General features: G+C 36.8%; 2 protein-coding genes across 2 annotated transcripts; one reads left to right on the top strand and one right to left on the bottom strand.

Moving 5' to 3' along the window:
• The first annotated feature begins 8,302 nt into the window (after nucleotides 1–8,302).
• On the top strand, nucleotides 8,303–10,270 carry LOC149640905 (uncharacterized). The gene is made up of 5 exons (XM_089850571.1): nucleotides 8,303–9,332; nucleotides 9,396–9,675; nucleotides 9,739–9,867; nucleotides 9,930–9,959; nucleotides 10,027–10,270. The coding sequence occupies exons 2-5, from the start codon at nucleotides 9,398–9,400 to the stop codon at nucleotides 10,172–10,174; spliced, it is 585 nt and encodes a 194-aa protein (XP_089706697.1). The 5' UTR covers nucleotides 8,303–9,332; nucleotides 9,396–9,397; the 3' UTR covers nucleotides 10,175–10,270.
• Nucleotides 10,271–20,196: 9,926 nt separating this feature from the next.
• Nucleotides 20,197–20,876, bottom strand: LOC149640904 (uncharacterized). Its single transcript, XM_089850537.1, has 4 exons — nucleotides 20,862–20,876; nucleotides 20,718–20,820; nucleotides 20,416–20,640; nucleotides 20,197–20,331 (listed from the first exon to the last, which is right to left on the bottom strand). The coding sequence occupies exons 1-4, from the start codon at nucleotides 20,874–20,876 to the stop codon at nucleotides 20,243–20,245; spliced, it is 432 nt and encodes a 143-aa protein (XP_089706663.1). The 3' UTR covers nucleotides 20,197–20,242.
• Nucleotides 20,877–22,205: the final 1,329 nt, after the last annotated feature.

Below are 22,205 nucleotides of genomic sequence, written 5' to 3'. Positions count from 1 at the left end.
ATTACGTCATTTTTTACACAACTTAGTAGTTGATTAGAAGCTAAAATGAAGCAGTACTGCTAAAACATCATAAATAAAATTTGATTCACTTTAGTTTTGATACGATTTGGCGAATAAGCACAATTAGGTAGTTATTAAACTAAAAAGCCTTATAGGATTGACTGAACAATATATATTTTACTACACGCTAAAATATTGATATACAGTTAAAATGGGCACTCGTTACTAAAAAACATCATTAGAAAATACGAATTACAATGGTTTTGATAGCAAAACAATAGACTAAAATGGAAAACTAATACAGATACAATACTAATTTTTTATACTAATAGACTAAAATGCAAAATATTACTAAAAAAACATCAGAAAATACGGGTTACATAAAAATAGAACAATATTACGGCATGCGAGATTATTAAGTACATATATACCTTCATAGAAAATATAGCAATACTACTCTTAATATGGTTTAAAAGCTACAATGGTTATTATACGATTTTAGTACAAATATGAGGCTAGTTATTAAACTAAAATGTTAACAGGATTGACGAAAAAATATATTTTTTCATACACGATTAATTACTGATATACGATTACGGATAAAAATATCGAAATATTACTAAAAAAACGTTACTATAATTATCATCAAAAAATAAAAATTACACTTATACAATAAGTATACTAATTTTTAAACTAAAGTGCTAATGTATACTAATTAAAAAAAGCTTAAGGTATGTCCGCACTAGGCCAAAAACTGCGCTGCGTTCGCTACGCTCGCCAATCACGCCGAGAAAACCAGCTGTTCGCACTTCGAAATTTTCCGCGCTCAGCGTACTCGACGAAGCTGGCGAGAGAGAGAACGAAGTTGAAAATGTTGAACTTTTTGCGTCGATCTCGCCAGCGTAGGCGACGCACAACCAATCAGCGTCCATCGTTTTACGGACGTCATATTTAAAGAGCTGCATCGGTTTTTATTCACTATAGAAGTCTGAATTAATTGCATGTTGAATCTTGGTTTGGCTGCTATTTGGAATTTTTCTCGTTATAATGTCGGACAACGAAACTAGAATTGATATTAATGCAAATGCTCAACGAAGAGTTTATCCCCGTATCGTTCGTAATAATATCTCATTTTGGGTGTGGGATTATAAAAATCCCCATCTTTTTTTCTGTCCTGGAAAACTTCTCTAAGCAAAATTCGTTTTATATGGTCCCTTTTCTTTTGTTTTCGAATTAATAGCAATGAAATAATTAATTTATTCGCATGAGCTAAACGCTTCACTCCACTGCAATTTCCCGCCATTACTTCGATCTATTCACAGAACTTATCCCACGTGACAAAGAAAAGGTCGTGGATTGGTTGTGCGTCGCCTACGCTGGCGAGATCGACGCAAAAAGTTCAACATTTTCAACTTCGTTCTCTCTCTCGCCAGCTTCGTCGAGTACGCTGAGCGCGGAAAATTTCGAAGTGCGAACAGCTGGTTTTCTCGGCGTGATTGGCGAGCGTAGCGAACGCAGCGAACTTAGCGCAGTTTTTGGCCTAGTGCGGACATACCTTTACTAGATGCAAAAACAGTAACAAAAAACACTGTATATTCGTTAAAATATTGTTACATGTTAATAGTTAAAATACGTTAATATTACTATAAATAATACTTGAGATACCTATTAAAATAGTGATACTGGGTATCTAAAATATATACAAGTAACTTATGTGGAAAATGTCAAAAATTCTATTTAATATAACCGTATGGGGTAGTTTTATAATCAGGTAGAACTCTAACTTTATCCACAACGACCTGATATGTTTTGGTCTGGTTGATCGTGATCAGAGTGTGATCTTGCAGACGTCTGATTTGAGGGCCAATAGGGACTTGAATCGAGTTCATTAGAGGTTCACCTTCATTGTTTACCCCCAGTAGGTTCTTCATTGTTTCGAAATTTATATAATTTTCTGTAGAGGCGTTTAAATAAAATCCTTTAACTTTGATAATGTTAGTTTTAGCGCCGGTTTTAGGGTCTAGAATGTCCATAGAATAGTTCTTTGGTCCAGCACTCCCCCATTCACAAATATAGGCATCTGGTCCATAGGATTCTAATTCATTTTTAAGTTGCTCCAAATAATCGCCTGTGGGTAGCAAATGAGCGCCGTCTGGCGAGAGGTACACTAAACTATCCGTGTCATAATAAAAACAAGGTCACCGACCTTTTCAAGATGTTTTAGTAAATGTAATCGCGCCATTGATGTTGTGAAACAAGCGATAACTACGTTTGTGTGTTTGTGCACAATCTCGTTTTCTAGAATGTGTTCGTACTTTACTAATACGGTGTTTTCGTTGATTGTTAGTAAACTTTTAACCTCCAAGTCTGGATTTAATATTAATCCGTACAATTTGTTGGCATCTTTGATTAGTTCTGTAGAGGTATGTCTTGTTTTCTGGCCAAATTTACCCCAAAAAGAGTTGAGCATAAGTTTGCTAAGGCATCTGAGACCTTCGTTTTTCTCTACTTTAGTGATATCCAGTTCTACACCCTCTACGTCTTTGAAACTTTTGACATAGTTCTCCTTATCTTCTTGAGTCTGGCAATCTGCTGGAAAGCCGCTAGCTAGGGTTTTATACTCTAAAAAGGTATTAACATAATCTTTAAACAGTCCTCCCTGGTTTGTTTCGGAATCGTACTGTGTCACTTTGTATGACCAAGCCTCATACATTCGTGTGATTGTGTAACCATTCTCTACTGCATGACGTAACTCGTCGACTACCCATGTACCTCTCAATTCTCTTTTTTCAGGAGTATGTTCGCAAGCACCTTGAAACTGGGTTTTACAACAGGTGTAGCATAATGGAAATGTTAATTTTCCATTAATACGAGCGGGCAGAACGGGATGAATTAGGTTTTGGGCCGGTAATACGTCGCATTTAAGAAGACCATTAAACGAAAATATGTCAGGAAAATCGTCTAATATGATTTCAGGATGTCCTATAGGTATCTTGGTGGTTTTGTTAATGAATGGGTATAAACTTGTGAAATCCACGTAATGAATTCGCTCTGATCCTGTTGTTTTATGGTATAGTTTTGTTGCGCAACATCTACCCCCGAAGAATGCATCACGGGGGTCTAATCTTTTTACTATTTTAGGCTTAATATCATTACATTTTAAAAACTCTATTATTTCTGGTTTATTTGCTTTTTCTTCCTGCCAGTCACACTCCCATTTGACATTTACTTTATAGTTGAGTGATTCTAGCTTGGTCAACACGTTCATGCTACTAAAATATCTAGAGTTCAAAGTCTGAGCAGGGTCTCCATGCAAAGCCTTGTTTCTGTTTAAAGGAAAGTGTATTTTACACCCATGATAGAAACACCCCCAGTACTCGAATATTTCAAGGTTAAGCTCACAAAAACCGTCTACTCTAAGTTTTTGGATTCTGGTTTCTTTCCCTCTAAAGGAGGATTGGATAGATATATTTCGTTTGTGCGCGGTCCACTCTAACCATTCTATAGCCCCTATTGACTGATTTTCACTAAGCCTATAATAATTAGCCGGTATGATACCTATAGTATCAGGTTTAAGATAATTTCGCCGAAATACATAAGAGCAAACGCCAGGAAGAGTAATTGCGCCACAATTAAATGGATCTACACCCGTTACTTTAAAGAGTAGTGTACGAAAAGTTAAACAACCTTGGAATAGTAAAATTGTGTCGTTCTCACAATAATAATTGAGTTCCTTCAAGAAGTCGAAACCTTTACCTTTACTATCTTCGGAGCTATGCCATTTTAAGAAGGCATCTAAATTTTTCCTTGTAAAATATTGACAACCATAAGCTTCGATAGGGGGGAGATTAGTTTCTATAACATAGTTGGTTTCATCCTGTCTATTTACATCAAAATTATGCTCTATTACATTGAATAAAAAATGTGGGAAATACCCTTTGACTGCGTCTGATATACCGAAAGTAGCGGGAAACTTTGCTAAAGCTACAGGAATGAAATTATAAGAATCCAGAAATAGCAAGTTAAACAATTTCATTTCTAAAAATTCGAGTTCCGTTAATTTTCAAAGATGGAACGAATTTTTCATCTCGATTAATGATTTCTCGAATTAGTAATTGATTATCATAATTACTGCCGTAGTGAGATAGTATGATGACGTTCTTAACGGCATGAAATTGCATTAAATAATCTAAAAATAATGATATAGGATTACCGCCTGAAAATTGTTGTTTACGCTCACCAAACTGACTACACATAATACAGTTAAAATTTAGGGATGTTTCATCTACGCAATGCTCACAGACTGTTATACTAACTAACAAGATAGCCTGGTGTTCGTAGGCCCCCCCCCTTTTCATGACATACCTTCGTTTGTATACATTCTACGTCAAAGAAAATATACATAAGGTTAGGCAGATTGGGTCTAGGCTTTTTAACGGATGGCACTTTCAGGGGTTTATCTTTGATAACCTGGATATAACACAAGTGATTGCTAGGCTGATATTCCTTACAGACCTGACAATAAATCTCACCACACTTATGCATCTCCGTTCTTCGGGAAAAATCGATAATATTTAAACAGTCTTTACAGTGAAAAAGACGCTCACATAGGGACTTTTTACTGCTGGAAGATGCTAAGTGGCTTTGATAACAATCAGCTCCTAAGAATTTTCGTAAACAAGACTCACAAGCTATAGGGGGGCCTTGGCAGATAGTGGGTCTCATGCAACTAAAACAAAAGTCATTACATTTATGGGACTGTATTCGCCAATAGGGTACGAGACATTTTTCGCAGAATAGATCGTGGTTGAAGAGGGGTTTTAAATTTGTAATAACGTTATAATGGTTATTTTCACTCAATAAAAAGAGGCGGGGCCTAGTATCATCGGGATCGTTTTCGCCTAAAATACAGATAGGAACGCTATTTTCGAATTTGTAGACGAAAATCGAATATTGATTTAAATAAATTTTGAACTTTTGAAAAGACTCGGCCGTCCCACACTCACTAGCCCTTACTCCTGCCTTATAACATAGTTCTAAAGCAGCTTCTTTCTGCATTTTGTTCTCATCTCTAGATTTAGATATTGATTCGTAATGGGTCTTTAGAGCTTCGGTTGTATCATTAGCATAATTTCTATGCGCTATAGCTACACAAAGGGCTCTGGCTTGACAGAGATGATCTGAATTGACTATACGTACAATACCTCGTCTATCTTTACAGAATAGATTAAAAGGTTTAATCCCTCGGGTTACAGAACGCCCTTTACCCACCGGTATTCTTACAATGCTAAAAATAATTTTAACGGGACCCAGGAAAAATGCTTCCATTTCGTCATCATAGAGCATAACACTAAGCTGGTCAAAAAGAATATTAGGGTCAACTTGATCTGCTCTTCTAAAAGATAATTCTAGTTCGGATCTGCAAATATTTGTGGCACTCTTTAAAGTAATTTGGACGTGGTCTGTAGGTCTGTACTTACTAAGGACACATTTGGTTACGGTACATACACTAGCGACGGGATCTTCAGTAATTCTAAGAACTAACTCTCGACCATACATGTTAAAATGTTCGTAAAATCTCTCACTTTGACCTAGTATCTCGCAAGAAGGTATGTTGTCAATAGGTGTGGGCTGGTCCGTTTCTCCTCCTCCACATTGTACGTCGATATCATCGTCAGAAAGCGCCGCTGCAGAACCGTGCTCCCTCTCCAAGGTATCGTTCAATAGTGTCTCCTCTACGGGTGGTCGTTGATCCTTTCTGTCTAAAAATGCGGCTATCTCTTTGTCATATTGCGAGCTGTTGAAGTCGGCGATTTGAGCATCCTCTTCCCGTATACCACGCTCAATTTCTTCTTGTCGGTTCGCTAGGCGATCTACATATTCAGTTCTTAAAGGACTCGGAATTAGATTCCTTAGGGTTTCCAATTCTTCCAAGTTATTACAGTCCTCTGGTGTTCGAACAACTGTTTTCATATACTCAAGTAAGTCGAGGCAAGCTCGAATAGCATTTAAGCCACCTTGTACTACGATTGGTGGTAGAGTCTGAGGTCCGTACACCGGATCTATTCGCAGATAGTCGCATAGGAAGAAATAAAACTCGTATATTGACCGTAAAGGCCAGGGTCTATTTATAGTCAGTTCGTTCAACGTTGTACTAAGAGTTTCAGGATCCATGTTTAGCTTTCGGTGTTTGAAGATCGACTGTGTATTTTGATCATTTCCTAAGCCGCTTTTATACTAAATTCCTTAATAAACACGCCCACATTCCTCAATAATTTAACAATAGCCTGATTTATTGCTTAGCAGACACCAGATGTTTTCTCACAATGCATTTCTGACACACGCTTGTTAATAGTTTAGATCAAAAGAACGTTGGATTTACTTTATGTCAAATAAATTGTCAACACAAGAGTGGCCTATAAATAGAATTTTGTTATAAACACTGTAAATACTTAATTTTATTGGGGTAATAAATGAAAAACATGGTGTGTAAAAAGTTTTTAGTGATTCTCAATTGTGACAATATCCTTTGTTATCTTAAAGTCTGTTAAATAATAACGTTCCGAATTTTTCTAACAAACGAAATTTCTTAATAGACACGCCCACATTATTCAATCGTTTAACAATAGCCTGATTTATTGCTAGATCTTATCAGTCACCAGATGTTTTTCTCACTATGCATTTTCGGACCCATGCCTGCTAATAGTTTACAAACAAAAGAACGATGGATTTGCTTTATGTCAAATAAATTGTCAAGAAAAGAGTGGCCTATAAATAGATTTTAGTTACAAACACAGCAAATAAGAGACAATACTTTATTGGGGTAATAAATAAAAAACATGGTGTGTAAAGCGTTTCGAGAGATCCTCAATTATGAAAATATCCTTTGTTAGCTTCACATTGTACACTTTTCAAAAAAAAATCTAACCTATGAAAAGATAGTTTCTCACGGTCCTGAATATGATTGTGTAGGCGAGAAGTAGGCCTACGTAAAGCAATAAAACCCAAAATAAATTCCATTGGTAACAAATGGTTCGACCACCCACCAAAGACCTTGCCTGAACATGTTTACGGAATAGGCAATAATCAGCCCGGTAGTAACTAGGCATTTAAATATAACATATTTAATTCCTTAAGAGGCCAAATTTCAAAACTTTTAAGGAAGAGACAGCAGAGCTGGATTTTATTCGTTACATACCGATGATCTAGTACAGTGCTTCGAATGCAACTGCATTTTATTAGCCTGTAAACCCACCGATAATCCTTACGAAGAACATTTGAAACATTTCCCTAAATGTCATTCTAGCAGAGGTGAGTCTACTAAAAACATCCCCTTAAGCTTTGATGAAACAAAGGCGTACACCAAGAATATAAAAATCAAGATTGAAGGAAAAAACCCTTAGAAAACACGGAAGAAACTTATCATACCTTTAAAAAACTATACATGTCGAAAGATTAGTCTTGGAACTCTACGCTAGAAAACAACTAAACGCTTTCTATATAAAAACTTAATGACTTACGTAAGATTTAAAAATAATATTAAGATTTATCTTCTTCCTTACGAAGATAGAAGGAATTATTTTAGAATAAATCAAATGCAATTTAAAATGAAAATTGAAAAAATGTCTTTTTTATTAGAACTTATACTTTTAAAGAAAGTAATATTTTACTTTATATTACGGTCTCTATAAATTTTATTCCTACAAAAGCATCCTTTGTTATAATCTTACAAAACTATAAGCCTACACAGTCAATCAAATATTGACAGGTAAAAAGAGGAGACCTGGGAAAATCCGGTCCCCTTCTTAACAGTACCTACCTTCTTGTTTTCTTGCATATTTATAGGATTACAGAAGATGTAAAATATTATTTTCGCTTTGGTCGGTGGCATAGTAATTGATTCAAAAAATGTTGTTTATGATATACATATGGTGTACAGAACTAGGTGTTATCTTTTATAAGTTCCCAATTGAAAAAAAGGGGAGGGGTTGCAAGAGCTGAAGAAACTTACAATCGACCAAACATCAAAGGTATGCTTAAGTTAAGAGCAGAGCCCTACGTTGACAAAACATCCACCCCCAGGCCTGTTGCTTCTAGATTTGTATGGTCCTGTAGCGCGTGTAGTAAGATACAACTGATTCCGTATATATCCTACATTTTTTAAATGTTTATATAGCATTCCCTAATGGCGTTAGCTTGTTATCGAATTTATTCTCCAACACGGTTGCATACTGCGGAAAAATAACGCCATAAAGGAAAACTTTTTAGAACTCCAAAAGAAGAATTTTATGGTATCCGCCTGTTAGGTAATCTCGGGATTGGAAGCGGCGATGTTTTTACATGCATTGTACTAAAAGATCCTAAAATAGAATAACAAACAGTGAACATAGCCCCCCCCTCCCCGACCAAGCCTCTTCAAGAAAAAAATATATCACAATAGAATTTTTACTAGTTGAAAATGGTCGTAGGACGCCATGAACGCGTTGAACTCATTCTAATTTAGGAGTGGGACCTTGCGTTGACAAAACATCCACCCCCAGGCCTGTTGCTTCGATATTTGTATGGCCCTGTAGCGTTTGTAGTAGGATACAACTGAGTCCGTATATATCTTACATTTTTTAAATTGTTTATATGGCCTTCCCTAATGGCGTTAGCTTGTTATCGAATTTATTCCCCAACACTGTTGCATACTGAGGAATAATAACACCGTAGGAACAATTTTTAGACTTCTACAATAGGAATTTTATGGTATCCGCCTGTTAGGTAATCTCGAGATCGGAAGCGAAGATGTTTTTACATGAATTGTACTAAAAGATCCTAAAATAGAATACCAAACAATGCACATAGCCCCCTCTCCATCTCCCCGACCAAGCCCCTCCAAGAAAAAATATATCACAATAGAATTACTACTAGTTGAAAAGGGCCGCAAGACGCCATGAACGCGTTGAAATCATTTTCAAAACTAAGGACATCATCCTACCTCTCACTATAGTAGATTCTATAAGCTTTTAACATTGATTGTCACAATTCGAAATGGGAAATAAGTTTAAACCAAAGACCCTTGTACGGTAGATCAAAGAAATGCTGTTTTTCCAAATGTATCCAAAAAGAAAGACATCTGAAAATAGTCCAATAGCAAGGCTTCTGATAATTTTGCCCGCGAAAATTTTTACCCTTGTACATGCTAACCATATTGTAGTGACGTGTTTGATCTCGAACACGCCTTGACCCGAGTAAAAAGTATAAAACGACGAGGTTGACCCCCCCAGAGGCACCACTTTCTCTCAAACCATGAGCCAACAACAAGAAGCGATGGACCTTTCATCAACATGGTAAGAAAAAGTTTTTTAAAACTTAGTTTTTTAAGAGAAGACTTAGAAAATCTTTCTCTATAGCTATGTTTGATACCCCATATTCCCCCTGTGAATTTTCGGACTCATCGGGGACATCCCGTTCAGGGACCCCCGAGCCCCCACAGCGGCGGCCGCAAATGTGTGTCATCAGGCCGCAGCGTCGCCCGCCTCCAAGCCTTTCACCGCCTCCCAGCCCGTCACTTCCGCCCACGCCTCCAAGGACACCATCACCAGACCATTACGTTCCTCTCCCGGCTATCTATTACCCTTGGCAAGTGATGCCTCGGCCGGGAGAGGCTGATTTGAACGTCAATGGGGACTTGTAAGTGAATCTTTTATCTTTGGGATAATATAACGCGAAATTATAATTTCTGTTTGTTCGTAGTTTAATCTATCAAATCACGGCGTACTTGGCGATACTCGCCGAGGTCGTGGTGGACGATGATTTTATGCACGATCTGCTAAACCAAGTTAGGCAGATCGTGTATAATAATTGTATCTTCATCCCCCACGAGTGAGTTTTCACGCATTATTTTATGATTTTATCTAAATTGAATTTTATAATTTTTATTACAGTCTCCTGGCCTTAAACTGTCGAGGATTCCGGTAAGTTAATTTTTTTATTAGCTATCCAATACTTTATTAATCCTCTTTTTTTCTCTCTTCTCTACAGGGTGATCCTGGAGCTCTCGCAGCTTCATCTGTATCGCCGGGTACGTTTCTTAGAAGTCCCCGCGGGTCATGCACGGGTGTACGAATGTCGAGACAATATATTGTTCGAAGGCTTTCGTGCACTCGTGCAAACCCTCTCGTTGCCGTGAACGAGAGGGTGCCCCCCCCCAAAAAAATAAATAAAATGCAAAAAAAGTTTTTGTAAATATTTTTTTAAAAATAAAAAGAATTTTGTTTTCGCTTTATATACTTCTCTCTTTATTTAAATTAAGCTTATATTTTTAGCGTCAAAGTTTTTTAGGCTTAAACAGCAAAAGAAAAAAAAAAATGCTTAGTATTAGTTATATACAAATGGACCAGTTTTTTCGGATTTAAATTCAATTTATTTTAAACACCAAAAAAAAACAAATTAGCAAGTAGATATAAATTAAAAATGAGTTAATAAATGCATACGGGTTTTTAAATAAGTTATCTGACCCGAAATTACAGAAAATAAATTATTATTATAAAAGTAGTTTTCAAGATTTTCTTCTTGAAGAACAGTGTTGAATTTCGTCACTACCTGGTACGACGTTATAAAGTTAGTGAAGTACCCTATCACGGCGTCGAATTTCTCAGGTTGGCCATCCAAACACGGTATGCGTTCGTAATCACCGTATAAATTATCATAAATGTCGTTATAAAACTCTATGATAATATCGGCCATATGTGTGAACACAATTTCATGGTCATTTACCTTAATAAGATGCTCATTTACAGCTCCCGAAACGCGATTCAGGGCCGCTGTTTCCATACTGTTCAAAACAATTGAGTCCTCCTTTAGCATGTCTTTAATATGACATATGTTATGGTATGCCACAACCATTGTCTTTTCGTTGGGGTTATCGTTTAACACGATTTCAAAATTGTTGGTTTCGTGGGCGGCAGTCCAACCTGCTAATACGGGTAAACGTGGAATCAGCTTTTCCCATGTACTTGTTGAAATGGCGAAGCTTTTTACCGATTGTTGCCTACAGAGGCGAACTTCAGGATCCAGCGTACCGTTTACAAATCCTGTTGTTAAGAACAACTCTTTCGAGATGTGGAATCTCCCGTTAATTTTACGTTCGTTAGTCACACCTATCTTCCTTTTGCCCGTTTCTTTATTTTCCATCTTGTAAGTTTAAGGTCTTCTCGAATAATGCTACTCGACTCTACTGAGTCAGGGGGTTTTTATACCAAATTTCTTAAGCAGCTATTACGAAATATTTATTGTCCTTAGTCACTGCAATGTTAGACTGTAAGCGTATTTTTATGTCAAAGTTCTGAAGATTAAGGAATTCCAGCATTCCCAAGACCAATAAATTAAATAGTACAATAAGTAGATTTTAGGGGGTTGATCGCCAAGATCTGACGTATTCTGGTCAACCTTTGTGTACTCGACTCCATAACAATTCATGAAATACAATGGAGATGGGGATAACGTAGAAACCGCCCGCACCTAATGGTAACGGACCCTTCAGCTTGCCAGAGAGAGTTATTTTTACAATCATTTTATTATGCCCTCAAGATCTCTATTGACCTCCACCCCGTGGCTTGAGTATACACCGCTAGGGAATGCATCACAAATTCTTAATTGGTGTTAAATTTTTATTTAAATAGAAAATAATTGGTGAAATTTTGCTAAAACAAAAGTGTTTTTGGTGAAACATAGAGTAATTTTGATAAATGCTGTGCAAATTTATCGACACGTTTTTAACAATTTGAAATGTTTTTCAAATTACGCTTTTAGTTTCGGTTAAATGTATGCTAAACAACTGATTTCCTGTCGGTGGTCTATTCGTTTTTACATGTATTCCTATGGGATTTTAAAAATTTCAAATGATCAATTTCGGTTCGAAAAAATGTAACGTTGTTGATTAAAAACGTTTCGATTGTTTTTTACTTCTAACACGAAATGCGTTGCGAATACATTACCGGTTTTACGTTTTCCACAAATTTTTGATTACGCTGCCGATAATTTTGATAAATATAGTACGTTTAGGTTAATGCTTCGGTCTAATGATATATTGCGTTTCTGTTAACGCTACAAAAACATAACTCGTTGAGACTTGTCCGGATAATGCCTTCGAGGCAACCACCTGGAAACAATTAAATGTTTTGGTGGTAGAATGAGTCACCAACTAACAAAGCAATAAATCTGAAAATAGATTCCATTCATAAAAATACAACTGGTTCAACCCCCCCCCTAAACCCATTAAGACACGTCTTTATAGTAAAAATAAAAACGGATGGGGATAAATTCTTTTATGGCCATAGACCAGTCTGAACGATGTTACGTATAAATATTACGTATAAGTAAAAAACCGATGGAATGTCTTAACACGTGGGTGGTGCGTCATAAATCACTCTAAATACAGATCCATTGTTAACAATACAACTGGTTCGACCAAGCCCCCTTTTAAGGCCCTAAACCAACTGGTTGGTGGTCCACTTAAAGAAAAACAAATTCCATTGATAAGAATACAAGGAATCAATTGGCCCTGCCCCCCCTCCCTCTATCTCAAAAAAATCTAGACACGTCTGAATGTGTTTACGTATAAATAAAAACAGATAGGGGATAAATACTTTTGTTATGTACCAAGCTCGACCTCCTCCCCCTTAATGGCATGTAATATATACCTGTTGGGTGGCCAAAAGGGAATTTTGCAAACTATAGAGGGTCACTTTCAAATCCGAATTCTGGAGAGAAATTGTGGGGGGGGGGGGCAAGGCTAGTAAGAAATCATGTGTTTCCACCGATGCGCGTTACGTAATATGTAATTCTTTTTTCGTAAAAATATCCCTTAAAATATGTGCTAATTAGAAAATATATGAAACAGTCAAGCTATATTCGTGTATACTTTAGTTAGGATCAGCATTTTATGATGTTTTTTTTAGTACTACTTTGCATTTTAACTCCAGTAATTGTACTTATTCGCCAAATCGTATCAAAACTAAAGTGAATCAAATTTTATTTATGATGTTTTAGCAGTACTGCTTCATTTTAGCTTCTAATCAACTACTAAGTTGTGTAAAAAATGCCGTAATACCACTTTTATGATACTAAAATGTACTATTGTTCTAACCCTGTATTTCGTTTACTAACTGTAACACCCTACACAGCGTCGTAACTTAATTGCTAACTATAAAAAACGACGTAAACCATATCACAATTAAAACTAGTTCTTTAGTATGACATAAGCATACATAGAGACCTTAATAATAAAAACATTACAGGATGGTGTAGAAAGGGCCTACTGAACCTATATAAATCATCCCCTAAATGTACACAATATCCTACAATACCCCTAGAGTTAAGTGACACCGAATACATTCAACACCAGTAAATTACGTGACGTCATACCAATACACGAAAAAACGCTATAAATTCAAATTTCCCGCCAACAACATCACGTGATACGTGACGTCATCAACCCCCCCCCCTAACCCTATTTTCCCCCTTCGGTCACGGGACCATCCAGAGGAAAGAGATAGAAAAGAGGGGGGGGCACCAAATGGGTGGGGGTAAACGCCTAATGAGGGCTCCATATATGCCGCCTTTATACGGACAGCTTGTCCGTATACTGGCTGCTATACTCTCTTGCAATATTGCTTTTGATGGAATTTTCAGGGTTAATGGTAGCGTGAGAGTCATTACATGAATCAACAGTATTAATAGCCTTGAATTTTCTCTTTTTTTCTGGCTTCAATGTAAATAGAGGTAGATCCTTTCGGAAGTGCGTTCGAAGACGGTTGTATTCATTAAGCGCTCTGTTATCAGGCCAAAAGCTTTCTGAACATAATTCGATTAGATGAACTCCATTCAAGGAACTGACCCTTGATAAGGCAACGTACGCTTGACCAGATTGAAATATTTCAGGACCAATGTTTATAAGAGCGCATTTTAAGGTCATTCCTTGACATTTATGTATTGTTATCCCAAAAGAAAGACTAAGTGGGAACTGTGACCTTCGTATATAAACATTTTTTGTAATCTCGAATTTTGCATCCACTCTTTCAATAATTCGTTCTTCGTTGGAGCCATCAAACAAGATTTTCAATACACTGACACATCCTTGAGCATTCGTTTCAATGGATTTGACTGTCCCAACACTACCATTGACTAGGCCTTTCTCAATTGATAGATTTCGCCTTAACATAATTCTAGCATCAACGCAAATTCTTAGATTATATTCTAGTCCCGCTGTTAGAGAAGCCATGTCTTCCACTTTTTTTAAATTGGCCTTTATGGACTTTGTCATTTCTTGAACGCCAGATACAGTGTCTATTGCAATTATTTCTTCAATGGGATTACCACACTTTTGCAACATGACGGTGTTCATTTTAGCACAATGAGCATTTGTGGGTAATAAACATATAGGATTGCTGCCTTGTCTTATTAAAGAGTCATAGAATTTTGCGACCGAAGTAATATTTTGTGCATCAGGGATATATCTTGTTTTAAGGAGGTCCATATCTTCTTGAGTACAATCTCCAGTTCTTAGCCTACCAAGAAGTTCGCCGTACACCAAGTCGCTCTTTTGTCTTTTGTTTATAGTAAGTTCATCATACAACATATTTTCTTTCCAGATACTTAATTCACCAATGCAGCCAATTTTAAGGCGAGCCTCTAAATGTGTCAAATTACAGAAAGGAGGATCACCTTTCACAGGGGAAAGTTGTAATAGATCGCCAAACATAAGCACACTAACCCCACCAAAGAGTTTGTCGCTGTCACTAATTTCGCATAACCGCAAATGGATATAAACTAAAAGTAGAGAAGACACCATGGATATTTCATCTATCACTAGAAGTTTTAGAGCACGAAGTGTGTTTCTCATAGCTGCTAAGCTATCATGCCCTAATTTTGTATATTTGGCTGTTTTTCCATGCTCAACGGGCAGAAGTAAAAGGCGATGAAGTGTTACACCAAATATGTTTAAAGCTGCCAGACCAGTTGGAGCAGCTAGTGCAACACTTCTATTGCTCTTGTATCTGTAGGATACGAATTTTTCAATTGTTTTTATCAAGTAGCTTTTGCCATAGCCACCAGAGCCACTGATGAACATTACTAAATTACTTTTGTTGGGGTCTTGACTGCTGAAATGTTCCTTAACCTTGTTAAAGATAAGGAGTTGATCTTCTTGAAGGGAGTTTATTTGTATAGTTAAATCTTCGGAAGACAAACCATCATTTTTATCCATGGATGTGTGAACTTCGATCATGGCAGTTTTAGCTTCATTGTTCTCTTTAGCTTGAAAGGCGTTTTGAATATCATCACTGTTTACTCTACGTGGTTCATTTTGAGACTTTTCTTGAAGAAGTTTTTTATTAAGGTCAAGCTGCGCTTTTTTAATATATTGTAGCTTTTCATGATATTGCATCATAGCCTGCAAGTTTTCCGAACAATTTTCAAAGGCCTTGGCGTAAGATGGTAGGCCATTTAACAGTACAGTCTCCGATCGCCACGGTTGGAAAAGCATTAATAAGGTACGGAAGTAGTTTTCACACTCTGTGTCAGATTTATCAGGATCATAGTTGTTATGCTGAATTAAAAATGGTTTACTTCGCTTTCTAAGGAAGCCAAGGTTATTTTTCAATTTCATGTTATTATTGGGTGTAGCAGTTTTGGCTGTATTCCTATAATAAAAGCGAGCGAAATCGTATAAGCATGTCTTTTCAAGTTGATCCGGTCTATTTGGGTAGATATCTTCAGTCATGTTGACCATATAAATGTCATTGCTATTGGGATCTCTATTTTTTAAGTGTTGAAGGTCCTTAAAGGTTTTGAGAATACGCTTCCTTGCTTCTTTGGCAGCAGTGTTTATGTAGAGAACTGATGCAGATTTTCCATACAAATGATGACCCAACAATCTGTCGGCAACTTCATAAGCACCATATTCCCGATGTGTGAGCCGCCTGAGTCCTAAACACCAAAGACGTTTTTTCATATCAGCATTTGCTAGCTCTGCCCACATATCTTCTAACTGAGATTTTTCTTTCTTGGTAACATACGAGGTTATGTATTTCGCAATGGCCATCTCGTTGTCTGCTACATATTGAATGTCCATGTTAGCATTCATAGCTAAACGTAACAGGGGGTTGTAATCGTTTACATACATTTCGCTTACATTTCTAGGAAGAGAATACAGTCTTTTAGAGGATTTTGCGGATAAATGAGCATTGATAGATGAATGAACATCGTTAAGTTCGGCCTTTTGCGTAGCCTCCCTTGGAAACATAAAACGACATTTAGCTTAATTATTACCACTTTTTTTTTCTTAAACACGTTGAGCTGCAGTTGTGCGTCTGGTAGCGTGTAACGTAGTCGTGAAGTATTGGACTATTATTTTTGGATGGTATGGAACACGTAACGTGCTTTAAAATGAAAGCTAGGATATCCTTATTTTCAGAAACCCCAATTTTAGGGGCATCTTTTATCCACAAAACCATATGGTAATGAGGAGCACCACGCCCTTGATACTCGACGCGCCAAAGTAATTTTCAACTTGTCCAAGGACAGGATCTGTTTTTGCCATAATAAGGTTTCGGAAAACCGATTGAAACCTATTGTGGTAATGTAAAACCACTGACACTGGGTCTGAGCTGCATAGTTCCGACGCAGTCCTAGCTCCTGGGTTTGTGAGAAATGATCGTATATGGTCATGAAGTGCAATCCAGTCGTATTCGGCACAACTAAGCGTGACAAACCATGTCGGTGGGCCATAGTGTTGAAGCATAGTTTTAAGTTCACCATGACGTTTATACCAATATTCTTGCGTTCCTCGCATGTTTTGCATAAACGCGGTTAAACTAGCAGCAATGTCATTATCATTGCGCTCCAAACCCTGTACAAGGCTGGATACATTTATTGGGTTTTTTTTTGATGTCAATCTCATCATGTAATTAATGCTGCTGCTTATGGACTTTATTTCACTTTCATAAAAGAGATGAAAAAGGTACTGTTCATTCAAAGAAAAGCGCCGGTCCTTGTTTAACAACCTTGAAGCATTGTAGTCAGATTCTTGTATTAGACCAAAAGGTCTTTCTGAATGCTTTCCAAACTTCCCAGTAGGAAATAAGTCAGGGAAACATAAAATGTCCATATTCTTTTCGTAAATGCTCATTGGTTCTCCCTCCACGCGTTTTATTTGAAAGCTATCCAGAATAGCCTTTGGATTTCTGCCATTAACAGGATGTATAGAAAAATGCTGATAAAGCTCATCCTCTTCAGACTTCGTTAAAGATTTAATCATAGCGTCAGGTTGAGGTATAACCGGAAATTGGTTCCCGTCTTTACTAGGACCACAAATATAGTCTACGGAACACTGCTCAATGTCGATGACAGAATATAGTGGATTAAGTTCTTTTAGCTTAAGTAAAGCTGTCCGAACATTTCCCAAATTGACGAGGCTTTGCCACACAAGTTTGTTTTTTGTAGGAATACCATTGACTAAAATGTGTAGATCATGATCCGCTGGTAGGTTGTTTGGAATGATGTTAGCGTTGCTTTGCAGTGGCAAAGGGATATAAAGAATTGTTCCTTTAATCGCTTTGGTTAAACCACTATGATTAAATGTTTTTCTTTTTGTGCCTAGTCTAACAATAGTTTGGAATGCTTTTGCTTTTTGAATCAATATTTTTTCAAACAAGTTTAGTTTTTTAATTTCATCTGGGACAGGGTCAACATTAAGACCGTTCAGAAAGCATCGCAATGGAACTTTTGCGTTTAGAAGAGCTTTTTTACAATAATCGCAAATAAAACATTGTGCGAGTTTGATGTTTCTTAAGAGCAAAGCTTCACAGAGTGCTTCAAAAGCCAAATTCCCATGCATATGTTTTTTCGAAATCACGACCGCTAAGAGTGTTAATTTTTTCTTTTGAAATAACCGTTCGCAAGAAGAGCAAGGAGTATTGTGAAAGTCATTTATGTCACTGAAACAACTACCCAACTGGCTTTTGTATCGCGAGCGTAAATTTATTTCATCTAATATAGGCCGTTCTAAAACAGAAATATCATGGCTAAGATCCGCATCCTGTGAGCATCCAAAAGTCTGGTTTTCAAATAATGTCATATTGGACTTGAGTGTTTCAAAATTGTCGTTTCTCATTGACTGTTGGATAGCGTGGTAGTCATGTGCTAGTTGTCTTAAATTGACAAGTTTTGGCAAGTGATTTCTTAGACCACTAAAATGAGGGGAGAGTTCCCTAAAAAGCCGCAATATACTACTGCATTTAAAATTGTTAATACATAAAATGGAATGTCCTTGTTTGGAAAGAATGGTTTCATTTGGGCGATAAGGGCAAGAATCAATTTCTCGGAAAAAGTTACTTATGTCATCTTCTTTGCAACCAGCTATTATTTTTAAGCTCTCTTCAAGCCTTTCAATAGTAGTACCGCGAATATTGCAGAGTTCAGTGCACTTCCAATAATATGCAGATTTTTTACTTGTAGCTGTATATGTTTCCCCTACTGTAGCCTTTTCATCGTAAGCAATTTTTACTGAGATATCCCTAGTGTCTAATCCAGAGGGGTTTATTTGACTTCCCTTTTCGAGTGCACTTTCTGGAGACTGTTCACTTTCGTCAGCCAATTCAACTGGAGTGCCACACTCTTTTTTATTTTCCTCTTCAACGCATTTTTCGCTATCTTCTATGGGCATGCCGGACCGATCTAACAGAAGTACAACGTTACGTACTTGTCCTGTTGAATCGATAATTAAAGGATCATACTGGTTCTCATAGACATGAGACATTGTCTCCAAAAAGAAGGAGCCTTGCGTTGTGGTGTGAATTTGTTCACCTCCAAAGGCCGTACACATATTCATGGTATGAAGTTTCTCCACAGACAACCTTTGAAGTATATTTGAGCACAGATCTATATACACCTTGGCCGATGCGTGAAGTTTTGCGTAGCAGATAGTTTTCAATCTAAACGACCTTGCAGCAAGCAATTCAGCTTCGACCTTCATTTCTAGAAATTTTGGATTCATGCGGGTGGAAGAACGACAATTTTGAGGAATACCAGCAAGCAGCCTGCTGACAAGTTTTTGAAGCTCTGCGTATTTCATATTTTTACTAAAGCCAGTCTTAGGTATAAAGAACGGTTTAGCTTTAAAATGCTGTGGGTCAATAGCCAAATTTTTTCTCTTTTCTTGAAATTTTAAACTGGTCTTTTGATAAAATAATTTAATTTTTTTGGCAATTTTAAATTTTAGCAGACGAGCTTTTTTTCCGTTGTTGTCTAATACGTATTTTTTGGCGCTCTCATTAAAGTAGGCTTTCTTTTTGATTTGGTATTTTCTTTTGTAAGTGTTAATTTTAAGAGAGTTTGAAAGGCGATATTCGGCATTTCGCCTGTGCTTTTTTTCTTTGGATTTCATATTGTATTTTTTCTGGCAAATTGCTTTCCGTTCCACGCGTGAAATTTCAAAACTTTTAAAATCACGCTCTTCTTTTTTTCTTTTTCTGTATTTTCTTTGATAAGCTGCTAACTGTTGCAGATTTTTCGAGCGGTAATCCTCCTGTTTTGTTTTTTTTTCGTTGTTGATTGTTTTTTTCAAGTTCTTCCGTAAACTCGGCATCACGGCTTTTTTCTCGTTGATGTTCATGTGTTAATTGAGAATAAATTCTAAAATCACGCTCATCTTTTTTTCTTTTTCTGTACTTTCTTTGGTAAGCTGCTAACTGTTGTAAATTTTTCAAGCGATAATCCTTCCGTTTCTGTTTTTTCCGTTCAGATTCGTGCGTCAGCTCATTACAATTTTTGAATTTTTTCACGTGTAAGGCCTTGGGGGTTTCATTTTCCATTTTTTCAAAATGATTTTGAATGTTATTTTTTACATTAACATGTAAATTGCTTTCACTTTCCATGGTAATTTTGAAAATTATTTTAGTCGGATCAATTAAATTTATTATGTTACTGTTTGTTACAACCGCTTTTTTAAGGTGGAAGTGGAAAAATTGACAATGGATTCAAAATGAGATTTAAGTAAAATTTTGCAACCGCATATTGTGAGTAGATGAAAAATTATTTTTAAAAGTTAAATTTTCCAGCCGCATTAAAATTAATTTTTTTAACCGTGTTGGGAAGGGGGGAGAATTGTTACAATCGACTTTAAAATTAAATATTCCAACACCGTTTTGTCGGCATAAGTTGAGAAACGCAAAAAGGTTAAAAAATGATTTATAAAAGTTTAAATGTAGCGTTGAGATGGCTTGACTACTTCTCCCGTCTTTAGTTTTTTCTGCGGAACTTGTTGAGCAAGCTGCACAACGCTTTGGGCTAGAGCAACAGTAATATTGGTATTATATCAGTTTATTTTACAGTTCTACTGCAAACAAACAATTACATGTTTGATTTAAATACCATTTTGCAGGACTCGCTCTTCATTTGTGTTTTCTGTAACTAGGGTATCTGATGTCTTGCCATGTGGGGAAGGTTTGACAGCTTCTACTATTCTTTTTTTATGAGGAACCTGTTTCGAATGTTTGACCTTTTCTCCCAATTTTTGTTTTTTATGCCTGAGTTGCTGCGTATGGGGATCTAAAGATTTTCCTTCTTTATCACAGAGAAGCGCGACGCTTGGTTCCGCTACAAACACGCGAATATTTTTGATTTTAAGTTATAGATTCACGGCAAACACACAATTAAATATTTGATTTAAATACCATTTTGTAGGACTTCCTCTTCATTTATGTTTTCTGTAACTAGAATATCTGTCTCTCCCTGTTTCAGATCGCTATTGGTTTTGTCCCTTATTGATGCGAGATCCTGAACTTTCTCAGTTGTTAGATCAACTTCAATAGTTTTACCATCAACTTTCTCATTTGTTAGATCAACTTGAATAGTTTTACCATCAACTTTCTCATTTGTTAGATCAACTTGAATAGTTTTACCATCAACTTTCTCATTTGTTAGATCAACTTGAATAGTTTTACCTTTAGAATTTTAAAGATACAATATAGTATGTTATGACTTTGAAATGCATAAGAAGAGCTCAATATTACCATCCAAAAGATTTTCAGGAATATCTGCTAAATATTTATCATCGTCAGAGAATAATTCTAACTGATCATCGGAAGCGCAAGCGTGTGACGTTGAGGCATGCGTGTTACTGAGCTGTAAATTTTCTTCAGATGATGCAGAATTATTTTCAATATTTAATCCGCAAGCTCTAAAAATAACGAGTCTCGTGTGTAGAAGCTCTAAAAATAACGAGTCTCGTGTGTAGAAGCTCTAAAAATAACGAGTCTCGTGTGTAGAAGCTCTAAAAATAACGAGTCTCGTGTGTAGAAGCTCTAAAAATAACGAGTCTCGTGTGTAGAAGCTCTAAAAATAACGAGTCTCGTGTGTAGAAGCTCTAAAAATAACGAGTCTCGTGTGTAGAAGCTCTAAAAATAACGAGTCTCGTGTGTAGAAGCTCTAAAAATAACGAGTCTCGTGTGTAGAAGCTCTAAAAATAACGAGTCTCGTGTGTAGAAGCTCTAAAAATAACGAGTCTCTAGGCTTGCTTACACAGAGTGGCTAACCTCTTAGAGGACTGGGCACCCCATCCTAACGTTTTGATATCCGACTTATCGAAAATTTTCCACTTTCTCTCCCATTACATTGAGCTCGAAAGGGTATTTTTTTTAAACTCATATTAGTTACCATGCTTACACCGAGTGACTGCCCCCTCGGAGGACTGGCCACCCCATCCTAACGTTTTGATATCCGAGTTATTGAAAATTTTCCACTTTCTCTCCCATTACATTGAGCCCGAAAGGGTATTTTTTTTTAAACTCCTTTTGGCTAGCATGCTCACACCGAGTGACTGGCCCCTCCCGAGTGACTAGCCCCTCGGAGGAGTGGCCACCCCATCCTAACGTTATGATGGTATCTTACTCATGGAAAATTTTCCGCCTTCTCTCCCATGCCCGAAATGGTAACTTCCCTTTTTTTTAGCCCTTTCTATGGGCCTTTAGCACCATGCCTCTCTAAATATTCTTTTATAAAATTCTAACCCAAATTTTAAAATCTTGTAAGTAAGCAACCGTTGAAGACATTCCTTAAATGAGAAAATGGCCACCAAAGAAAGGTATTTATAGAATTATATGCCAGCCCGTCTTGGGTTGAAGAAAATTAAAATATATAGGTTTTTGCTAATGTTATATGAA

This window comes from Phalangium opilio, unplaced genomic scaffold, assembly GCF_054372755.1.
Source record: "Phalangium opilio isolate 3A_F unplaced genomic scaffold, DU_Popi_V2 ptg000092l_1, whole genome shotgun sequence".
NCBI classification, from domain to species: Eukaryota; Metazoa; Arthropoda; class Arachnida; order Opiliones; family Phalangiidae; genus Phalangium; species Phalangium opilio.
The sequence above is the reverse complement of the archived record's forward strand: the minus strand, read 5'-3'. Positions and strand labels throughout refer to the sequence as shown.